The 24,123-nt window shown below is 42.8% G+C and overlaps 1 protein-coding gene across 12 annotated transcripts in view; it reads right to left on the bottom strand.

Annotated features, from left to right (window-relative positions):
• The window catches only part of LOC141140434 (uncharacterized), a 358,905-nt gene that overhangs the window by 327,773 nt on the left and 7,009 nt on the right, over positions 1–24,123 (bottom strand). Inside the window, exon 1 of one of the 12 annotated variants that reach the window (XM_073627606.1) lies at positions 13,919–14,421. The exons of the other annotated variants lie outside the window; for them this stretch is intronic. Coding sequence (XP_073483707.1) covers positions 13,919–13,979 — 61 coding nt within the window. The 5' untranslated portion in view covers positions 13,980–14,421. Of the gene's footprint in view, positions 1–13,918; positions 14,422–24,123 lie in introns of those variants that run through there. 12 annotated transcript variants of the gene reach the window in all.

The following is a 24,123-nucleotide window of genomic DNA, read 5'->3' as shown; positions in this document are numbered from 1 at the left end:
TATCAGTTTTTTGGTGAGTGTAACCCCAAAGGGGGAGTTTCTTCCCACGTGGTGACAAGCCTTGGTGTGTGGTGTACACATTTAAAGAACTTTCTAATCACCTAAGAAAACCTGAACTATTCTCCTGATATCACTTCACGGGACTTTTTTTGCGTATATGATGATTTTCTATATAAGCATGTCATAAATATAAAGTTTGATATGAGCGCTGCTAATGGCGGTTTGAAGTCATATGAAATACTGGACTGCTTTAAATTGACATTTTTTGTATATATGCTGTGTTTTTTCAGTAGCCGCTAATATATTCCATATATAAGCTATAATTGGGATATCTATTACCTTAGAGGCCAATTCATTTTTGGCGTTGAGCGGTGCGTTTGGGCCTACATTTGTGCACTTTTTCATTTAGACATCTGATGTACTGATGGCCCATCTAATTTCTTTAACAAATAGGGAAAAACCCCCCTTAACGGGACTTTACCAGCCAAAATAAGTATCATACAGTAATTGTCAAAAAAGTAAATCAAAAAGGTATATATAAAAAAAAAAAAAAAAAAAAAAAAAAAAAAAAAAAAAAAAAAAAAACCCCATACAAAATTTTATTAAATACATTTGTTAAAAAAAGAGCACCAAAAGTACATTCAGGTCAACATAGTTACATAGTTAGTGAGGTTGAAAAAAAAGACACAAGTCCAACCTGTGTGTGTTTATGTAAGTATTACATTGTATATCCCTGCTCAGGTACCCATCTAATAGTTTTTTGAAATTATCCATGCTCCCTGCTGAAACTACTGCCTGTGAAAGAGAATTCCACATCCTTTCCGCTCTTATAGTAAAGAACCCTCTACGCAGTTTAAGGTTAAACCACTTCTCTTCTAGTTTTAGTGAATGGCCGCTTGTCTTTAAATCCCCTTTTGCGGAAGAGTTTTATGCCTATTGTGGGGTCAGCAGTACGGTATTTGTACATTAAAATCATATCCCCTCTCAAGCATCTCATCTCCAGAGAGAAGAAGTAGGTCATTGCTTGCAGTCTTTCCCCATCGCTGAGATCATCCAGTCCCTTAATTATCTTTGTTGCCCTTCTCTGGACTCTATCTCCAGTTCCAGCACATCCTTCCTGAGGACTGGTGCCCAGAACTGGATGGCATACTCCAGTTAATACAGTTTTTAATGCATGCTAAAATTCTGTTGGCTTTGCTTGCAGCAGCTTGGCACTGTATGCTATTGCTTAGCCTGTCCTCTACTAGGACCCCCAAGTCCTTTTACATCATAGATTCCCCCAGAGGTTTACCCCCTAGTGAGTAGATTACATTCATATTTTTGCTACCCATATGCATTATTTTACATTTTTCTACACTGAACCTCATTTGTCATGTATAAGAAAAAGGAGAACAGTTGGGACTTTATATGAGGCAGTGACCTGGTAAGGTCAATTGCCTCCATTCCTATCTATATGTCAAAAAAAGAGGGGAAAGGGGCTTGGAACTCTGAATGAAACAAGTAGGTATAAATAATTCAGTTTATTGTATAAATTAACATACAAACGCATAATTATGAGTAAGTGTATATCCAATACAATTATAATAACTGTTACAATTCATAAAAATGTATATCTATACATACAATGTAGACGGCTTGCCACATGATTATAAACGATTAATATCAAAAACTATACATAATGACAGATATTAATTGAATCATAGGGACATGGCATAGAATAGCTCTATGCATTTTGTGGATTGATTTACCTTACCAGGTCACCGCCTCATAAAGTCCCAACTGTTCTCCTTTTTCTTATAGCAATACAGGGATGGAAGCACGTAGTTTAGGTCTAGCTAGGTCTGATAACATCTACACATCTAGTAATTATACCCATATTACTGGTTTGTTTAATTCCCTCTCTCTCTAGGGCCAACACCCTTAGGATGGGGATGTTACCTCCCATCCCTTGATTAGATATACAGCCTCCCTTGCTCTATTTAGTGTGTCATGTGATCTGGTTTAGGAGCCCTCTGGCTCCCATCCCTCCCAGGAGCTGAGATGCATGCCGCGGTGGGTGGATGCTACTTAGGGTGGGTGGACGATCATGCACCATGCATCAACGTTACCTTCTGTGTGTGGCAGGTGCGGTGTCACTGCTGTGGCACCTCCCCTCCTTTCCATGTTAGTACCATCTGGCAGCTAGATGGAGGAGTGCAATGGCACCGACGCTGCCCTCCTGCATTACACGCCTACGTGATGTTGGTGGGCGTGTGATGGCCCTGTCCTTATAGGCTTCACCCAGGAATGTCAGATTCACTCTGGTGCTTCGTTGCTCACTTTGGTGCACTACATGAATCGCCTTGGATCCCCGGACCCTATGAACTGATCACTGTCTAATTAGTAATTAGAATTCACCTCTAGTTGCACTGCATTGTTAGATTATTTTATCAACCTTTCTTGGTGATACGTTTATATCCTCTTCACTTCTTACACCTTTCTATTCAACCTCTTCACCTCTTCTGGTGATGCGTTTATATCCTCATCACTTCTTACACCTTGGCTACCACCAATACTTTTTAGTACTTCAATCCCCCTGTTCTTTACCGAGCACAGGACACCTTGCACGTGTCATACTATAACTATATAACAAAAAAAAAATAAAAATAAAAATAAAATAAAATTATACACACACACTTATTCATACCTACGTGCTTCATTCAAAGTCCCAAACCCCTTTCCTCTCTTTTTTTGTAATTTGCCATGTAGTTTTTAGTTGCCCACCCCATTAAATTGTTCAGATCTTCTTGCAAGTTTTCCACATCCTGCGGAAAAATTATTGCCATGCTTAGCTTAGGATCATCCGCAAATACTGAGATTGAGCTGCTTATCCCATCCTCCAGGTTGTTTATGAATGAATTAAATAGGATTGGTCCCAGGACAGAACCCTGGGGTCCCCACTTTCCACACCGGACCAATCTGAGTACTCCCCATTTATCACTACCCTCTGAACTAGCCCCTGTAGCCAGTTTTCAATCCATGTACTCACTCTTTGGTCAATGCTGACAGACCTTAGTTTGTACACTAAATGTTTATGGGGAACTTTATCAAATGCATTTGCAAAATCCAGATACACCACGTCTATGGGCCTTCCTTTATCTAGATGGCAGCATACCTCCTCATTTAAGGTTAATAGATTGGTTTGTCAAGAAAAATTCTTCATGAATCCATGCCAATTACTGCTAATGATACCGTTCTCATTGCAAAAATCTTGAATATAGTCCCTAATCATCCCCTGCAAGAGCTTGCAAACTTTTGACGTTAGGCTAACTGGAATTCCCTGGGATATATCTTGGTCCTTTTTTAAATATTGGTGCTACATTGACTTTTCTCCAATCTTCTGGTACCATACCAGTCAGTAGACGGTTCTTAAAAATAAGGAAAAATGGTCTGGCAATTACTTGACTGAGTTTCTTAAGGACCCTCGGGTGCAAGCCATCTGGTCCTGGTGACTTATTAATGTTATGTTTTTCAAGTCTATTCCTAATTCTATCCTCTGTTAGCCATGAGGGTTCTTCCTGTGACGTGTCATGAGGATAAACATTGCAGTCTTGGTTACTGAATCCCCCGTTTCCCTCGTGAAGACTGAGGAGAAGAATAAATTCAATACCTTCGCCATCTCTCTGTCTTCTTAACCAGATTCCCTTCATCATTCTTTATGGGGCCAATATGATCCAACCTCCCTCTTTAACTATTTATATACTTAAAGAATTTCTTGGGATTTCTTTACTCTCCTCTGCTATGTGCCTTTCATGTTCTATCTTAGCCGCCCTGATTGCACCCTTACATTTCTTGTTGCATTCTTTGTAAAGTTGGAATGCCGACAATGATCCCTCAGCCTTGTATTATTTGAAGACCTTCTCCTTTGCTTTTATATGCATTTTTACTATGCAGTTAAGCCACCCAGGACTTTTGTTAGCCCTTTTAAATTTATTTCCCATTGGGATGCACTGGCTAATACCCTTGTTTAATATGCTCTTAAAGCACACCCATTTTTCCTCCGTGTTCTTTGTTCCTAGGATTTTATCCCATTTAACATCTTCTAGCAAAGAGCGTAGTTTATGGAAGTTGGCTCTTTTGAAATTCAGTGTCTTTGTATTCCATTTACGTTTCCTATTTGTGTGATTTATACTGAACTGAATTGACCTGTGGTCACCGTTTCCTAAATTTTCCCGTATTTCCACATCTGTGATCAGGTCTGTATTGTTAGTAATCAGTAGGTCCAGTAACGCATTGTTTTATATTGGTGCATTTACCGTCTGACCCATGAAATTGTCTTGTAAGACATTTAGGAAATGGCAAGCCTTAGCCGAATGTGCGGTTCCTTCCTTCTGGTGGCAGAAAACAACAAGGGTACAATTCTACCTAATCCCTGGACTACCGTGATGGAAACACCATGGCAGAACAAACAAGGACAGCACCGGCGTGTTTCAGAAGTTCATTCTTTCATCAGGGGTGTGTATTTTTTAGAACAAATTACTTCTACAATAGAAAAATAAGGAAAAAAAAAAAAAATCACAGAGTAAATGCAACAATTCTTGTTTTTTTGACCTTTGTGCAGAAACACACTTACATGTTGACAGAAGTTAACACTTGCATGTAACAGCCACCAAATTATTAAAAACAGTCAGCAATGTCCATCCAGTTAGCTCGGAAGAGTAATGTTTGCAATATTGATAATAACCCAGTGCGTAGTGATATCCAGCGATACCTGGCAGTTAGCCAGCTGGAGGAGGATAGAGATTCCCCAGTCCCTTTCTCTGGAGCCTCAGATGAATGGAGAGGAGACAGAGGCTCCTCTCCATTCATAAACTGAAGCATTGTTTACAGTGCTCAGTTATGAATGGACAGAGTCAGTGACTCTGTCCATTCAGAAAAGGAAGGAGCCGGTAAATGATATATACCGGCTCCTTCCAGATGTGGGATTGGGGGGGAGGAGCACAGAGGGAGTCCAGAGGAGCACATGGAGGACACGGAGGTCACAAAGGGGGGACCAGAGCGGCACCGGAGAAGGACACAGGGGACAGCCAGGAACGATCAGTGCTGCGAGTTTCAATCACCGATCTCCCTGCACGGCTTTCAACCACTTGGAGATAGTATTTTTTTTTATGCCTTTTTACCTTTGTTGGGACCAGTGAACAGTAGGAACGGATTCGTGGATGATCTCCACTCTTTGGGGCACTCAATATACGCATTCTCGTGTCTATTTTATTGAAACCAGCCTCCTTTTTAGGGTCACCACAAAATGAGGGGATTATGATTTCTTCCAACCAATCAGTGGAAGTTAGAAGCTACTTTGGGCAGGAAAGCAGGGTCCAGAGAAAGGATAATCTTGTCCTGTGATATGATGCAGAATGGTTCCACCATCGAGAGGGCTTGAATTTCTTCGACCCTCCTAGCAGAGACAGGTGCTACCAAAAGAAACGCTTTTAAGGTCAATAATTTTTTTAAAGCACTCTTCCAGTGGCTCGAATGTCTCCTTGCAAAGACTCTGTAGTATCGTGGATAAGTCCCAGGAGGGGAACCTCCTAGATTTGGGAGTCCTTCTTCGGTGTACAGAAGATAGGGAGAGAAGATTTACGTCCGTGGTCATGGGGAAATGTGACCAAAAGTCGACCTGCCGAGAAATTTTCTGCGTTTAGCCATGACCTGATTGATGGTTACATTTCCTGAGGGATCTTCGCCCGGCTTGGAAGAGATTCCTTCTTCCCATCCCAGATCGAGAGCATAAAGGACTGCAGAGCTCTCATGTGAAATTGGGCCCATTGAAGCCCTTGGATGGCCGCTGTCATAAATCAGAGAATCCTCATTATGTTTTGCATTTAGGTCTCCAAACTTGTGCAGAGATTGCTCACCTCTGAAATTAGCGTCATGATTTTTTCTTCCATCAAAAATGTTTTGGATACAGTTGAATTTATTGCGTACCCAAGGAATGTTATCTTTTGGAGTAGGGATTAGCTGTGACTTTTCGAAATTTACCAGCCAGCCCAGGTGCTGGAGGTGTTTGATTGTTCCGTTTAGGTTCTGTTCCACTTCTTTTGCGGAATCTGCAAACACCAGTAGGTCCTTTAAATAAGGGATTATTTGAATCCCCTCTGACCTCAGGATTTGCAGCGCTTCCACCAGCACTTTTGTAAAAATGCGGGGCAATGAAGTACAGGGTTTTGAACTTGTTCTTCACCGCAAATCTGAGGTATCCTCTGGACTCTATCCAAATAGGGATGTGTAGATGTGCGTCCCTTAAATCTAATGATGCCATGAAAACTCCTGGGGTCAACAACTCCCTGGTGGTGTAAATAGACTCCATCTTGAAGCGTTTGTATGTGACAAAAACATTGACCTGTTTCAGATTTAGAATCAGCAGATATTTCCCTGACGACTTTCTCCTGAGGAAGATGTGGGAATAAAATCCACCCCTTCTTTGATTTAGAGGGATGTAACTTATCACGTTTTCCTCCAGCATATGAAGGAGGGAAGACATGGCCACCGCTTTTTCCTTTCTCTTTTGGTAAAATTGTTTGAAGAAATTTCTGAGGGGCCATGGCCTATGGGCGGTCTTTTATATTGTGGATCATTCATTTCCTGTGCTAGGTGGGAGGAGCCTCTCTCTCTGTAAGGCGCCCTGGAAGATGACTAAGGAAAACTAAGTTATTACCTGTTAACTTGATTTCCAGGAATCTTCCAGGACAGCCTTATGAGAGTGGGTCCTCCCACCTAGCACTGGAAACACAAATCCATGTTAGTATAAAAGGACAGGCACTATGCATGGCTCCTCAGTAATAAATAACCGAAGGCCTACAACGTATACCCCTAATAATCATTATCACAATTACATAATCATAGGGTGGGAACAGTGCTGTCCTGGAAGATTCCTGGAAATCAAGTTAACAGGTAATAACTTAGTTTTCCCAAGTCATCTTCCAGTATGGCCTTATGAGAGTGACATAGAAATAATACCCGTTAGGAAGGGACTACTGTTTGAAGCACTTTTCTCACAAAAGCCTAGTCGGTAGATGACAGAAGTTCCAGACGTTAGTGTCTTGCGAAATCTAGCGAAATGAGCTTTGAGTTTTTGCAGTCACAAACAGATTTAGTACCAATCTCCATTCTTTTGTGCTTTCAATGTAGCATAACAGGCATCTTCCTGACATCCAGTTTGTGAAAATTTTCTTTTTAAAGTTGCGTGCTTGCCCGCAAAAGGATGGGATTACTATGTCCTGAGACCTGTGAAAATTGATGGACACATTAGGTAGGAATCCTGGGTCCATGGACAAAATGACTGTCTGGAAAAAATGGAGCAGTAAGGTTTAGCTATTGATAATACTTGCATCTCACTTACTCTCCTGGCCGACACCAGGAGTACTGTTTTGTATGTTAGAAGTTTTAAAGAGCTTTTGTCCAGAGTTCTTTTGTAAAACTCTGCAATACTGCTGATAGATCCCAAGGGGGAAAATCTCCTTTGTTGAGGAGGTCTCTTCCTAGAGACTGCCTTGATGAACCTTTTTATCAGAGTGTTGTCTGCTAATCTTAGGTCTAGATAGTTGGATAACGCAGCCACTTGTACTTTAAGAGTACTGGGAGCAAGACCTAGATCTGTACCGTTCTGCATTAAAAAAAAAAAAAAAAAAAAAAAAAAAAAAAAAAAATAGTACGGTTGGAATGACAGATCCGAATATCCTGCCCTTATCCTTCCGCCAGCAGCAGAATTTTTTCCAAATTTGGGAGCAAATTAAATTAGTGGACTTTTTCCTACTATCCAATATAGTACAGATCACTTTTTCTGACAGGCTTTTGTTCTTTAGCAATTCTTCCTCAGAAGCCAGGCGGTCAGAGAAAAACGGCCCGGTAACGGAAGGAGCAGTTCTCCTTGTACTAGTAAGTCCTCTCTTACTGGAAGTTTCCAGGGGTCTGTGATTGAGAGGTTCTGGAAAGCAGGAAACCACCATGCGCTCTTTGGCCAGAATGGGGCTATCATGATGACATTTGCATTTGTAGTTTGGATTTTCTGTAAGACTTTCGGAATGAGCTTGAAGGGGGTGGGAGTAATGTGTATAGTAAATTCCCTGACCAGGGGTGAGCACACGCATCCAACCCTAAACTGCTCGGATCCCTATGTATCGAGAAGAATCTCCCCACTTTCGCATTTTTAGAAGAAACGAAAAGGTCTATCTCTGGATAGCCCCAGTTTTGACCGATTTTGAGCGATTAACGTGAACACATCTTTGTTCAGACTCCATTCTGTGTGAGAGATCTGTTCCCTGCTTAGAAAATCTGCTAATGAGTTTAAACTTTCATTTGATATGTATTGCTGGGAAAGAATGTTCTCCTGGGAATGAATGTTCTCTCCTGCCCTGGAAAAAATTACCCCTACTATTTCTCTGAGGATTGCTGAGCCCGTGGCTCCTTGCCTGTTGATATAGGATACTGCGGCAATATTGTCTGAAAGGATTAATACATGTCTTCCCTGTATGATGGAAGCAAAGTTGCGTAGGGCTTCCCAGATGGCCCTCAACTCGCTCACATTGGAAGACTTTTTGGCCCAGGACTGATCCCATTTTCCCTGCGCTGTCTGGTGGTCTGTGAGAGCTCCCCAGCCCCAAGCACTTGCGTCTGTTTTAATTCTTTGCGGATTTACCTGTGTCCAGCAGCATCCCAGACAGATTCTTTTCTTGCAGCCACCACTGTAAGGATTCCTTCACATGACTCAGCAGTTCCATCAGATTGCTTAGTGATTGTTGGTGACCGTCCCATACCAATAACTAGGGTTGCACCGATACTAGAATCGGTATCGGTGCCAATACAGAGTACTTGCACCAGTATCAGTACTCGTGCAAATGCACCGATACTTTCAGGCTCGGTTCTTTGAGCTGTCAGTGGGGATGAACAAATGTTCCTCTGTTTAACCCCTTATTAACCCTTAATTTACTCTAATCAGCCTTAAATAACTCCCTATTCTCCTCCATTTAATTATTATTTTCCTGCTTTTTTTGTTTTTTTTGTTTGCTTTGTTAGTGAATATTTTCACACATATATTAACATATATTTACACATTTCACATTAAATGCACAAAATTAAAAAACAAAAACCAGTTTATTTCATTTGTAAATTACTTTTCAATGCTTTGTACCATGGCTGACAACTGAAGTGTAAACAAAACAGTTGCGGTAGGTATCGGTAATTGGCATCGGCGAGTACTAAAAAAAAGTATCATACTCGTAAAAAAAAAAAAAAAAAAAAAATTATAAATCGGTGCATCCCTACCAATAACCTGAACCTCTCATGCAAGTCTGGGCCCATATCACTGCCGAAATCGCAGCTGTCATCAAACCTAATAACCTCATTATCTTCCTAATGGATGTTGTGGGATTCAGTATGAGCCTGTCGGTTTCTGCCATCAGCGTTTACCTTTTTTCTTTCGGGAAAACATTTTTTGTCTCTAGTGAATCCACTATGTACCCCCAGAAACGTAACTTTCTGTGCTGGAATAAAATTTGATTTTTCTGTGTTTAAAATCCACCCCAGATTCTGAAGGTGGATTTGTGTTATGTTTAAAGACCTTTCCAATGCCTCTGACGTTTTTGCGAATAAGAGTAGGTCGTCTAGATATGGTATTATAAGGATCCCTTCCATCCTTAAAGAGGAACTGCAGTCTGCTCACATAATTTGTAATAAAAAACATCTTTTGCCACTCTGAAGCTTTCCTCCAACCACTTTGCATATTATTTTATATATACTGTGATTCTGTACTTGCCAAATATGCTGTAGAAATCTCCCTCCACCAAGTCTGGCTGCATCCATTTTAATTGTGGGCAGCTGAAGCTGCTGCCTGTTCACTTCCTGGATTTACACAGACACAACTCCAGCTCCACAGCTCTCATTGGCCCTCTTATGACTCATCCCCCCTCCCATCCTGGCAAACTCTCATGAGAGCGGGAGAGAGAGAACTGTGCATGATGTCATAAGCCTAGGCTTTTTACCAGACAAGAATCAGGAAGTGGGCTGTATAAGGTATTTACTGGCAGAAAAAAAAATATTTTACTATCCAAAGTTAAAACAAGGGCAGAAGATTTAATAGATGGAAAGTTGAAAAAGTGACTAAAGTTCTGCTTTAACCACTTGCCACCCGCCATATAGCAAAATGACGTCGGCAAAGTGGTTGCAATATCCTGACCGGACGTGATAGGACATTCTCAGGATACCAAGCCACTGAGCTCCCCTGGGGTGCGCATCGCGGCAATCGTTGTTGCGGTGTGTCTATCTGACACACCGCAACTCCGATCTATCTAGTCTCTGACAGAGACTCTTTACCACGTGATCAGCCAAGAAACGCAGCGTAGGGCGGAGCTACGAAACCTGACGTCACCACACAGCAGCTGACTAGCTTTAATGCAGCAATGCTGGTAAACTTTCGTATTTTTGATTTTCTGCCAATACCTTGATGCCGGCCACGTCTTTGGTTTTAAGAAGTTTTTTACCTACTACACTATGGAGGTTTTCCTGCTTTTGTAATCCTCTCTCACATATGGCAAGTGATACACCCGAAGCCAGTCCGGCTATACAGATACAACAGCGCATGTGAAGGATTGGAGTCTGTGTAACCAGATCAGCTGTTCCATCCGATCAGCTGTTCCAGTCTATGGGACCTCATCACACAGCTGCCCCGATGCCAGTGGAGGATCTTAGGCGGATAGATGTCTGAATAAGAGGACCTCATTGGTTGTTCCTGCCTGCGGGATTTGATACATTTGAGCCCGTATGACCCCTGTGACAGGGGTCCCACATATCTGGTAAGCGGCCGCCTTTTTTTAATTTATCACAAGATCCTGGCTCTCAGAGAAAGGACTGTTTCATCTAGGAAAGCACACATTTGGGTTGCAGGACTTCTAAAAATTGTCTATTTTACAACTACTTACTCCTCAAGTGGACTTTGCCACATTGTAACCATCTATTTATTAAATTTTTTTGGATGGCATAACATCCAATAGTTGTTATTTGATATTATCATTGCTCAAAGGTATAACTCATATGCACACCTAGGCTAAGGGAGTTCCCTCAGTCGGGTTGGTTTGACAATAGTAGCGCACCTGAGTGCATTTATCACCACACTGGACCACCAGTTATGCCACCCTAGACCACCAGGGAAATGCCAATCAGTGTCCAGGCAGCTGTCAATCAGTGCCAGTGAAAAATGCCTACCAGTGCCACCAGTGATGCCTACCAGTGAAATCCAGTACCCATCAATGCCTCCTTTCAGCGCCCATCGGTGCCGTCTATCAGTGCCACCCATAGGTACCCATCAGTGCAGCCTTTCAGTGTCCAGTGCCCACCAGTGCCACCTATGAGTGCCCATCAGTGCCGCCCATCAATGCCACCTATCAGTGGTGACTATTAGTGCCATCGTCAGTGCCGCCTTATCAGTGCCCATCAGTGAAGGAGAAAACTTACTTATTTACAAAATTTTATAACAAAAACAAAGAAAAACATATATACACACACACACACAATCTTTTTTTTTCTTTTAGCAAAAAATAAAAACCGCAGAGGTGCGGGAACAAAATTTAAAAAAATTTAGTTTGGGTACAGTGTAGCATGACCGCACAATTGTCATTTAAAAAGTAACAGCACTGAAAGCTGAAAATTGGCCTGGGCGGGAAGGTGCGAAAGTGCCCTGTATTCAAGTGGTTAAGGTCTGTAGCGCTTCTGCTAACACCTTCAAAGATTCTTGGAGCTGATGCTAGCCCGAAAGGTAAATCGTTGAATTGGAAGTAAATTGTCTGTTTTGGGCCTTGTACTGCAAACCTTGGAAAAACCTTTGAGCATTCCCTGATGGAAATGTGTAAATAGGCATCGTCTAAGTCTATTGTGGCCATGAATACTCCTTGAGTCAGTAGTTCTCTTGTCGAAAAGATGTTTTCCATCTTGAATTTTTTGTATCTGACTGCTCTGTTGAACATCTTTAGGTTGAGAATGAGCCTGAATCTTCCTGACTGTTTTTTTCTTAGAAAGATGTGAGAATAAAAACTCTCTTTGCTTTCCTTTTGTGAAAGGGAGGATATGACTCCTTGGTCCGTCATTTCTTGAAACAAGTTGGTCATGGCAGCTACCGTGTCTGCATTTCACGGTAGTCGGGTTACCAGAAACCGTTCTGGGGGGAACTGAATGACTTCTATGCAGTAACTCCTGGCGATTAGGTATAAGAGGTATGCATTGGTTGAAGTGGCTTGCCATTGGGGTAGGGCCCCCAGCCTCCCTTCTACCCGGCAAAGGGAGTCATTGCCCTTTTTCCCTTTTGTTTTTTATTTTGCTTGCCACCTTCTTTCGGCCCTATTTTCCTAAAAGGACAAAACCCTTTTTTGTATTGTTGTTCTTTGGGAATCAGAAAACCTAGTTTCTTGTCCGACGAACATTCCAACACTGAATCTAAATCTTCTCCAAAGACTATGTTTCCTTTGAATGGCACAGAGCTAAATTAGCCTTGAAAGAGGCCCTGCCGAAGTTTTCAACCAAATCACCCTCCTTGCTTGATTGATTAAAGCTGTGCATCTGGCCGAAAATCTGATTGCTTCGGCTGAAGCGTCAGCGATACAGGTGACTGCCTTGTTAAGCACCGGAAGGCTATCTCAGCTTTTTATTATACATAGGGCTCATTATACTCTACAAAAAGCCTGGGGGAAAATATATAACACCACTATGTCCGCAATGCTCTTTATTCAATGGTTACCTTATACATATGCTCTGGCGATGTCCAAAGCTTCATCGTTATTGGGAAAAAGTATTTATAACCTTAAACTTAGTATGCTCAACAGAGATAAGAAGGACGCCCAAACTGGCACTACTGGGTATAGTACCCGATGGAGCATTACCAGTAGAAATGCATATTCTGTGGATAAGATCCCTATATTTAACACGTAAAGTTATTCTACAAAAATGGACATAAATAATGGGTTGAGAAACTCAATTAATAAAATATGGTTACATTTGATAAAACCTACTAATGAATTCTATGATGGTTTTTATAGTAGAGAGGAGTGAAGGTAGAGGAGACGGGAATAAGGAGTAGTGGTAGAAGAGAGAGGCATAGAGGGTGTAAAAGAAAGATAATTTGTTGCTGCTTGGAGGAAATGGCTATAATTTGATGATTTACACTGGGGGAATTCAGGCTGTTGTGCAGAGTGTAGTGTGTTATATTCATTTTATGCTAAGTCATTCCGAGAGGTACAAAGTATATTTGATTTATGTCTGTTTTCTATTGGACTTTTTACTTTATGATATGGACTAAATTTGTTTCATTTTTTTTTGTTGCAAAAACATATAAAACAAAAGTATTTGATTTAAAAAAAAAAAAAAAAAGTGAATCCAGAAGCTCTTCTTTAGGGGTATCACTTTCCAGTAAAATTTTTAGCGGCCTTAACCATAGGACAAGGGTCCTGGCAACGCAGGTAGAAGCAATGGCAGGTTGGAAATTTGCTGCTCCTGTGTCCCATGCTTTCCTAAGTTAGCCTTCCTGTCCATAGCATCCTTAAGTGATCGTGTGTCTTCAAAAGATAAATCTGATAGCTTTGCTACACTGGACAGGGCTGCATCCAATTTAGGACACTTCTCCCATATGGAGGCGTCCGCCTCAAATGCAAATCTTCTTTTGAGGCTCCTATGGAGAAAAATGCTCTTAGGCTCCTTCCATTCCTGTAAAATGGTATCTTTCAATGCTGCATGAACTGGAAAAACTCTTGAATCTTTTGTATGTAACTCTGCATATAATTTGTCATGGACAGAGAAATCCTCATTTTTTTCCCTCTTCCAGCTCTAAGGTGTCATAAATTAGCTTTAAGAGCTCCCCTGTCTCATCAGAAGGAAAAAGGAATTTCTGAATCCGACCTACCTTTTTCTTCTTTGAATTCTTCCTCTTCAAGGCTAGATTCCCCGCTGGACCCTTCTTCCATCTCCTCCAGGATTCCCTGCTCCCCCCCACTGTCGCAGGTATGGGAATCGGAGTTGCTGAGCTAGAACCGGAAGTACTGGGTATAGCAGTATCCAGAGGTCCTGAATCTTGAAGAGATGATCTGAAGGATTCAAATGTTTTAACCATTTCTGTCTTCAAAAGGTTTCTAGATACAATGAAAATAGAGCTGGTTTCTTTTTTGGCTAAAGCGTCTATGCAATCCTGACATATTGATTTTTCCATGAGGGTGACAACTTATGTTTATAAGAGGAGGGCCCTGCTCTATCCTTATCTTCATGGCTCTTCCCCTGGGGAGGCACAAAAGATACATACTTCACGCTGCCACCCGGGGCTGTCATGCGGTAAGCTGAGAACATGGCGCCGCAGCCCGCTACACAGGCATCTTCTCCACCACCTCCGAAGCCTGCTACGAACGACTCCCGATGGCTTAAAAAGCTACACTCTGGATGGCAGGCTCTCCAGCGCCAACCCGCTGCACTGTCCTCGGCTCCATTAACCCTGCACGGCCTGCCTCAGCCTCTCCACGTGGACCAACCACGCCATCTTGCCGGGACACTCTCGGAGCGGCTCCACTGATCCCGCGGGTGAGTCCCTCTCCAACCCCCTCCCCTACAAAGGGCCCTGCTCTGGACTCCCTCTCCCTGCGGGGCACTCTGCTGGCTTTCCGGCATTGGGGACTCCCCCCCCCTTCCAAATCTGGTCGCTCACAATCACTGCCATGGCTGCGGCCTACCTCTCCAGGCCCTATCTTCTGCTCCAGGCTCCCCAAAGCCCCAGAGACCACCCCGCTCCCAAGACTCCAGCTCTGCAGGCCTCACAGCAGGCCACCCGCCCCCTTCACCTTCCCTTGGTACCTCACCTGCTCCCAGAGCAGCTCACCCAAGAGCAGAGAGAGTGGTTTGAACCATGGGCCTCTCCCTCAAAGGCTAAGACCCATCACCAGCCTCTACCCCAAATACCATCCATCCTCACCGCTGAGGAAATGGTCTCCTGGCGAGAGCAACTCCACTCTCTACCCACCAAGAAAGATTTCAAGCTCCTTTCAGAGGTTAAAGAGGCCTGCCGCAGTGAGATCAAAACGCTGCAACGGACTTCCACCATCTGGCTACTCAGGTGGAGGACCTGGAAGAAGACCTCCAAACTACTAAGCTTGCCGTCCACCGCGTTCAGCCTCAACAGACAGACGATGGTTTTATGCTCTGTGACATGCAACGCCATCTCGAGGACCTCGACAACATCAGGGGTCGGGGGCCTCCCGGAATCCAATGGCCCGGAGGATCTGAGAATGGTCCTCCAGACTGTTTTCAACAACCTGCTGGCAGTCCAAGCCTCCACACATATGGATATGGATAGGGCCCACAGAGCCAGGAAGCCCAAAGATCAAGCATCCAAACCCAGAGATGTCATCTGCAGAGTGCACTTGTTTACTCTAAAAGAGAACATTATGCACAAAGCACGGGTGATTGAACCGACTCTAGTTGACTGACCGTATAGCCCAATTACTCTGCGACTACTTCTCGGACCTCTACAACAACCTACCTGACGAAAAGCGGAGTAGCCACCCTCCCTGCGGATGCGTTACAGTCCCTCAACTCTCCGATAACCAAGGAGGAGATTTCTGAGACTTTAATACTCCTACCAAAAAGGTAAGGCCCCAGGCCCAGACGGTCTTCCTTACGAATATTACAAGACATTCCTACCCAACCTACTGCCACACGTTTCAATTTTTTTAAATTCAAGTTTTACAATACAAAAGAACAAAGGTCTCGACTTTACATAATGCAAAATACAACTTGTTCAGGGAGCTATACATTTAAGGCTCTAGTATACTTGAGGAATCCTCCTCTTGTTGCTTACATGGACCATTATTACTTCCTGATGTTAGTTATTTACGTGCTTGTGTAAATGTGGTGTATATATATATATATATATATATATATATATATATATATATATATATATATATATATATATATATATATATATATATATCTCTATCTCTCTCTATCTATATCTATCTTTCTCTTTTCAAAATCTTATACTGTATGCAACACCTCGACCTCTATGGCCCAAAGCAGATTTCCCTGATTTACGTTTCACCCGCTGGGACCAATCCGCCCCCCTTCTAACTCTCGGGGGAGCTTGATTCATCCCGTCCAGCAGGTGTTTCCCTTCTTAGACCAAATATACAATGGTCTGTCGAGGGTAGATGAAAACAGGAACATTACAATTAAGTCATACATTGAGACCTAGTAATTCAAATTTATTAAAAGGTGGGGGGTAAAATAAATGAAGAAAAAGTGCCTAGTAGAAGGCAGAAAAGGGGAAAGTGGAGGAAAAAAAAAGGGGGGGGGGGGGGGGGCATGACTTCGTGCTCAGAGACCCATTTCTCAAGAGTAGATCTAGGTTATAAACCTCCTTGGATCGTTTGTCAGATAATTAATCCATGGATCCCATATTTTGTGAAACAATTTCATCTTATCTTGTACTATTGCTGTTAACCTTTCATTCAGCATAAGCCATGACATTTTGTGTTTAAGCTGTTCGAATGGCAGGACTGCGGACCTCCAATTTCTAGTTATAGTTATTTTAGCTGAGATAAATACAAATGTAAGGGAGTCGTCTTTGGGGTCTGGAGGCCTCCCCTATCCTGCCTCCCAGGAGTGCATGTTTTGCTGATTTCTTCAGGTTTAACTAGGTCAGGGTGTAAATAAAATTGTAGACCCTGATCCAGAATCTCCTGACCTTGGGGCATGTCCACCATATGTGATAGGTGGATCCCACTTGGCCACATCCCCTGAAACATTGAGAGGTGGCACCAGGTAAGAAAGCGGCCACTCTAGCTGGTAGCATATACCACCTCATTAAGACCTTGTAGTTAGCCTCTATAATGGAGGTATTAATGAGTGAACAAGAAGCTGTCTCAGATATTGCGTGCCATTCCTCAAGGTCTAGGGTTTTCTGAAAATCTTGTTCCCATTGTTTCATACAGTTCAGTTTTGTGGAGTCATACATTATTATTGTATATATTGCAGATATGTGACCTCTGATTTTATCGTATTGTCTACATAAATGTTCCATGGGAGTCAATGTCACTAGATCTCCCTTGCGGGCTACTGTTTGAACATAGTGGTGTATTTGGGTAAATCTATACCGTTCTGCGGGTGGCATTTCATATTTATCTATTAAAGTTCGTTCAGATAGCATACCTTTGTGGTCGCAAAGATCGGCTATTCGTATTAGACCATTATTAGTCCACTATTCGAATGTATGAGGGTTGAGGCCCGGGGTGAACTCTCTATTTTTCAGTAAAGGTGCTAATGGATTGTGGGGTGACTTAAATTTCTGAGTCCTTGTAAGTCTGTCCCATATTTCTAACGAGAAGGAGAGAGTAGGACATAGTATAGTCGGTCTATCTTTCATTGAGAGCCACATAATGTGAGAAATTGCTTCCGGGCGACAGGAATAAGATTCCATATCCATCCATATTGCATGAGGTTGTTGAGAGTGAAACCTAGAAAGTTGGGCCAACTGAGCTGCGTAGAAATATTTCTGTAGATCAGGCAGGCCCAGGCCCCCTTTCTGTTTTGGAGTGTACATTGTACTTTTGTTCACCCTAGGCCTCTTGTCTCCCCAGATGAACTGGAGGATTTTATTTTGAGATGTTTGAAGGTCTTTTCGGACCAATGTCACAGGTATAGTGCGAAAAAGATATAATACTCTCGGTAATATATTAATTTTTATGGAGTGCAGTCTGACGAACCACGATGCGGTGTGGATCTGCCATCTGGCTAGGTCTTCAGTCAATCACTTGAACAGGGTAGGATAATTTCTTTTGTATAGTGTTTGAATTGATGAGGTCAGATATATTACCAGGTAAGGTAGAGCCTCCGGTTCCCATTGGAATTGATAGGATTGTTCTAGAGTTTTCCGAGTGGAATTCAGCAATGAGAGATTCAATGCTCTGGATTTGCTATGGTTGATTTTTAGCCCTGAGATATCAGAGAATGGGTGTAATATTGCGTATAAATTGGGTAGGAAAGTAATAGGTGATGACAGTGTCAGCAATAGGTCATCGGCAAAGAGTAGGCATTCATGCTCGCAATCTCCACATTCGATCCCTCTGATATCCTGGCATGTACGAATTGTGATAGCTACAGGCTCTATCGCTAGAGCGAATAACAGCGGGGACAATGGGCATCCCTGCCTAGTCCCTCTCCTAATTGCGAGGGGTTGGGAGGAGTATCCTCTAAGCATTAATGATGCAGACGGGGTGTCATATAGCGTTCGAAGGAGGGCCAGAAAGCGCTCGCCAAATCCATAGCGACGTAGTACATCAAATAGATAACCCCAGGAGAAAGAGTCGAACGCCTTCAGGATGTCCAACGAAAGCAGCATGCCCTGTCTAGGTCCCTTGCCGTCTCAGTCTGACTGGACCACTGAGATTAGGTTTATTATTCTGCGAGTTTGATCTGATGTCTGTCAGTTTGGTACAAAACCAGCCTGGTCTGGGTGAATATAGTTTAGAAGGATAGTATTTAATCTAAGGGCCAGTACTTTAGTTAATATTTTTAAATCCGTGTTTATTAAGGAGATCGGGCGGTAATTAGCACAATCTGCATGATCCTTCCCTGGTTTTGGTAATACGTTTAGGTAGGCTGTGTTCTCGTGATGGGGTATTTTATTTCCCCGCCTAAGGTCGTTGAAGTAGGAACATAAGTGGGGAGCAAGCATTTCTTGGTACTTTCTATAGTAATGGCCAGAAAAGCCATCTGGTCCTGGGGCCTTTGAGGGGTGGATGGTCTTGATGGCCATCTTAATTTCTACTTCCGTAAAATCTTTATCCATCAGTTCCATGTAAGCTCGTGTTAGTTTGGGCAGTAGTAAGAACTTTTCCGTCTTTAGTGGCTCGTATTTAGTCGGTGGGCTGTACAGTCTGGTATAGAATTTATGGAATTCTTTGAGAATTAGTTCAGGGTTTTGGGTAGCGTGTCCAGTGGGTAGTCGCAATTTGGGCAACGTAGGCGTGTATGGTCGGGGGTACTAGCTTCCTGGCTGACATTGTGGTCGGTTTGGCCCCCATCGTGTAATACTTATGCTTAGACCAGCTAATGTGTTTCTCCGCTTGAGTGGTCAGATTTAGATTGAGTTCCAGTCTTACTTCGTATATTTTGTGTCTAATGTCTATCTGAGGATTTCTGTACTGTTCCTTCATTAGCGAGTCTAGGTTTGCCTCTAAGTGTTTGATGGTTTGTTCCTGGGACCGTTTCACTCTGGCTGCTACTTGAATCAATTTACCCCGTATCGTAGCCTTATGGGCCACCCAATTGATTGCGGGAGAAGTGTCAGACGACTTGTTTGTTCTAAAGTATCCCTGTATTTCTTTTTCAATTTCGGTGTAAAGTATAGGGTCGTTTAGTAAGCTTGCGTTAAGTCGCCATGGAGAGGGAGTAGATTTCGTCCAGAGTCCCGTGGTGGAGAGTTTGACTGGAGAATGATCAGACCATGGAGTGGACAGTATTTTAACCGACCTTAGGTACGGGCTACTGCCACACATGACATTAATACCCAAACCTGATAAGGAGCACACACTGTGTGGGAACTAAAGACCCATAGATCTGTTGAATTCAGACTTAAAATTTTTTTACAAAACTGCTCTCCCTTCGTTTAAACTTAGTGCTTCCCTCCCTGGTCCACAAGAATCAAGTGGGCTTTGTCCCAGGATGTCAGGCGGGAGACAATACTAGGAGAGTCATCAACATAACGGACATCATTAACAGACAAAATACTGAAGCGCTCCTGCTAAGTTTAGACGCTGAGAAAGCCTTTGATAGGCTCAGCTGGCCATTTTTTATTCTCAACCCTTGAATATCTGGGCTTCAGGGGGCTATTCCTCCGGGCAATTAGACACCTCTATGCAACTCCACCCGCCTCTATCAAAGCGCCTTTTGCGGAGTCTCCTTTTCCCATCTCAAAACGGGATGAGACAGGGGTGCCACTCTTCCCATTGTTCTTCGTCCTGTGCATCGAACCCCTGGCAGCCCAGATTAGACAGGACCATTAGTGGGATTATGGTTAGGGGATGCAAAATTAAAGTTTCACTATTTGCAGATGACATACTCCTGACCCTGACGCGATCATGCATGACCCTCCCCAACCTCCATAAGGTCCTGGAGGAATTTGGTTCCCTGTCGGGATATAAAATAAATGCCGCTAAATCGGAAGCCCTGCCAATTAATATCCCCCCACTGGAAGTGCACCATCTCTCTGAAAATTTTCCCTATGCCTGGAAGACCCACGCCATTAAGTATCTGGGAGTATACCTCACTCCCCGATACAAGTCTTTATACCACACAAACTTCAGACCCCCGTTTGCGCAAATCAGGTTTCTCCTGTCTAAATGGAGACACTATCCAATATCTTGGTTTGGACGTATAGCCTTGATCATAATGACCATACTACCTAAAATACTTTATTGCTTTATGACCGTCCCAGTAGTCCTTAGTCACAGCCTCTCTATAACCCTAAGTTACCCGACAGTCTAACCTACCAAATGATCTCACCCTGGTTACAGAAGAATCTTTTCCACTACGGACACCTACTGAACCCGGTAACTAGGACCCTTCGACGAACTCAGAGCCAAACACGACCTCCCCCATACTGCTTTCTTCGGGTACCTCCAGATACGGCACTATGCTTTTACTATCGCCCAGACTCTACAGTTCTCCATACCGTCCCCATTTGAAAGAGTGGTCCTATCAGAGAGGACTGACCTTGGACATATATAAAATTCTAAATTCAGCTGACAGACTCTCATTGGGGAAACATAGCTACATACGTAAATGGGAAGAAAATCTTGGGGAGGAGCTGTCTCCTGTACAATGGAGAACTGTATGGTCTTGTGCAGCTAAAAGCTCTATATGTACACTTTATAAAGAAAACACCTATAAGGTGCTCTTAGGCTGGTATCTAACACCATCTCACTTACACGCCATATACCCATCGGCCTCGGATCGCTCTTGGAGATGTCTTCAAGACCAGGGCATGCTATTCTATATTTATTGCAACTGCCCAGCTTTTCAGCCCTACTGGCATTCGGTACAGGGCCTTCTCCATCAGCTGTTTGAGGTAGATGTCCCCCTCTCCCCTAAGCTGTTCCTACTCGGCCTTCTCCCTACTAAACTTCCTGGGATAGCAGAAAAACGCGCCACACATATACTCACTGCGGCAAGGTGCTTAGTGGCATTACACTGGAAAAACCGACATCCCAACACTTTCGGACTTCTATGCCAGAATTAAAGACATAGAGCTCATGGAGTCTATGTCGGCCCACTTAGAAGACTGTATGGCTCCACATACGACAATATGGGAGGGCTGGTACCTCCGGGTGGAACCCCCTTAATGGCTGGGGGCACCCCCCCATGTGGACTGAGTCTGCGCGGGATTCTCGAGTAACGAGTCTGGCTGGTTGGAATTAATTTCCTATACACTTTTCCTCCTCCCTCTTTCCCCCCTTCTTTCCTCTTTTTTAAAATGTTTTTTTTTTTTTTTTTTATTGGAAACGCAGCCCACGCAATAATAGGATAATTTTCGTCCTGATAGTATGTTTAACTGCTGCTCGAGATCCGCATATAGGCTTATAGATATTACTACTGTGTTCTGACCACACTCTTCTAGAGCCGTACCTCAACCTCCTTTTATTAATCGGCTATGATAATTGCAGGATGCATCCACGCCACCTACAGAAGTCTTCTGATCCATCAATATTTTCCATTGCTCCCCCCCTCTGTATTTGTTTTATTTCATCACCCCCTCTGGTACTTGTGCCTTATATATTTGTATTGAAAAAATCAAAACCTACCGCGTCTTTTCCGCCGGAAACAGGTCATTGGCCGGACCGGAAGTGACCTCAGCACATTGTCCTCGACTCACCAGAGACCAGGAAACAATGCCTGACTGCGCAGCACACGTCCATCTGCCTAGGTGAACCAGCACCTAGCACGAAGGCTAGACAGATGAAAAACAAAAAAAAAACAAAAACAAAAAGGTGATGCTGTCTGGCTGGAGGAAACACAATAATTGAGGGACCATGCATAGTGCCTGTCCTTTTATACCAACGTGGATTTGTGTTTCCTGTGCTAAGAAGGGAGAAGGAGCCACTCTCATAAGGCCGTCCTGGAAGATGACTTGGGGAAAAGTAAACTCAAGTGATAAAGAAACACTATAAATACATACTTGCGTCATGCTATAATCCCAGTGAAAAAAAACAGGAACAATATGATGACCAGAGCAGAATTATAATGCACAGAAGGACTAGCAATGACAGGGGTATAAGAAACAGAAAACAATACTTTACATTTTTACCAGGTCTATAGGAAGATTGAGGACGACATTCACTCTCAGGGCGCCGGAGGATGGATGGGGAGACCATGGCTATGTCTCCCCTTTTATACATCCCGCCGGCCGGAAATAAACCACGAGCAGGATGTGTTTCAGCCTGGTCCCAGGGGAGTGGTGCGGGGCGGCGTTGCGTCATGCACCCGCCGACGGGCATAGGAGGTGGGACAATGGCAGAAGACCAAGCAACCCAGGGAGCGAGGGACAAAGCCAAGCCAATACAGCCCAAAATGGAAAAGGAAGTCACTCTGTGCTGAACGCACATGAGTGGCCCGCACAAGCTGGGTGGATATTCACAGACCTGAAAGGGTGAACAGAAAAGGAATACAAAAAGGACACAATAATCAAAATTAGAAGCAAGCAATAATCCCATGCCAGAAGGACAGCGCTGACTGTCTACAGCAAAAACTGAGCAAAAATGCAAAAAAGCTTAACAGTCACAATGTATAATGAACAAAGACTAGAATTATACAATACATACATATATCTAAACTTGCCCTCTGCTATAGTGCATCAAGCTATTATATTGTAACTAAGTACTGATATCATTACAACAAAAAAAGAGGGGGAATATATACAGTGGATACTAGAAAATTATATCTAGAAACAGAAAAGTACAAGATAAAAAGGCCATACAGTAAAAAAATGAAACATATTGAGGTTTGAAGACCAAGAGAAAATTCAGCGTAGTTCGCACTGGAGCAATTTTTTGCTCCAATCACCCCCCACCCCCGAAGGTGGATTCTATGTAAAATAAGGAACTGAATACAGGGGAACCTGCCATTGTGTACAAATGTAACATGACTGCCCCATGGTAGATCTGGATTACAGGATTACTAAGTATGCATTAGATTGTGGCCTTTGGCCCTATATCCCCTCTTTCCCTCTCTGGAATTGCCAACTGCCAGGTCTCGCTGGATATCACTGGGGTATTATCAATATTGCAAGCATTACTCTCTCCCAAGCTAACTGGATGGACATTGCTGACTGTTTTTAATAATTTGGTGGCTGTTGCATGCAAGTGTTAACTTCTGCCAACATGTAAGTGTGTTTCTGCACAAAGGTCTAAAAAAACAATAATTGTTGCATTTACTCTGTGACTTATTTTTTCTTTATCTATTTTATTGTAGAAGTAATTTGTTCTACAGAATACACACCCCTGATGAAGGAATGAACTTCTGAAATGCGTCGGATGCTGTCCTTGTTTATTCTGCTATGGTGTTCCCACCACGATAGTCCAGGAACTACGTAGAATTGTACCATTGTGCCACCATGTTGACCTGAATCTATACTAGCCACGTTTTGATGCTCTTTTTTTAACAATGTATTTATTAAAATTTGTATGATATTTTTATATACCTTTTGATTATTTACTTTTTTCACAATTGCTGTATGATACTAATTTGGGCCGGTAAAGTCCCATTAACCTCTTCAGTCCCGGAAGAATTTACCCCCTTCCTGACCAGAGCACTTTTTGCGATTCGGCACTGCTTTGCTTTAACTGACAATTGCGCTCCCAAACAAAATTGACGTCCTTTTTTCCCCACAAATAGAGCTTTCTTTCGGTGGTATTTGATCGCCTCTGCGATTTTTATTTTTTGTGCTATAAACAAAAAATAGCGACAATTTAGAAAAAAAAACGCATTATTTTTTACTTTTTGCTATAATAAATATCCCCCCAAAAATATTTAAAAAACATTTTTTTCCCTCAGTTTAGGCCGATACGT

The sequence above is a fragment of the Aquarana catesbeiana genome, linkage group LG04 (genome assembly GCF_042186555.1).
Source record: "Aquarana catesbeiana isolate 2022-GZ linkage group LG04, ASM4218655v1, whole genome shotgun sequence".
Classification (NCBI taxonomy): Eukaryota; Metazoa; Chordata; class Amphibia; order Anura; family Ranidae; genus Aquarana; species Aquarana catesbeiana.
Note: the sequence above shows the minus strand (reverse complement) of the source record. Positions and strands in the feature narration are given on the sequence as shown.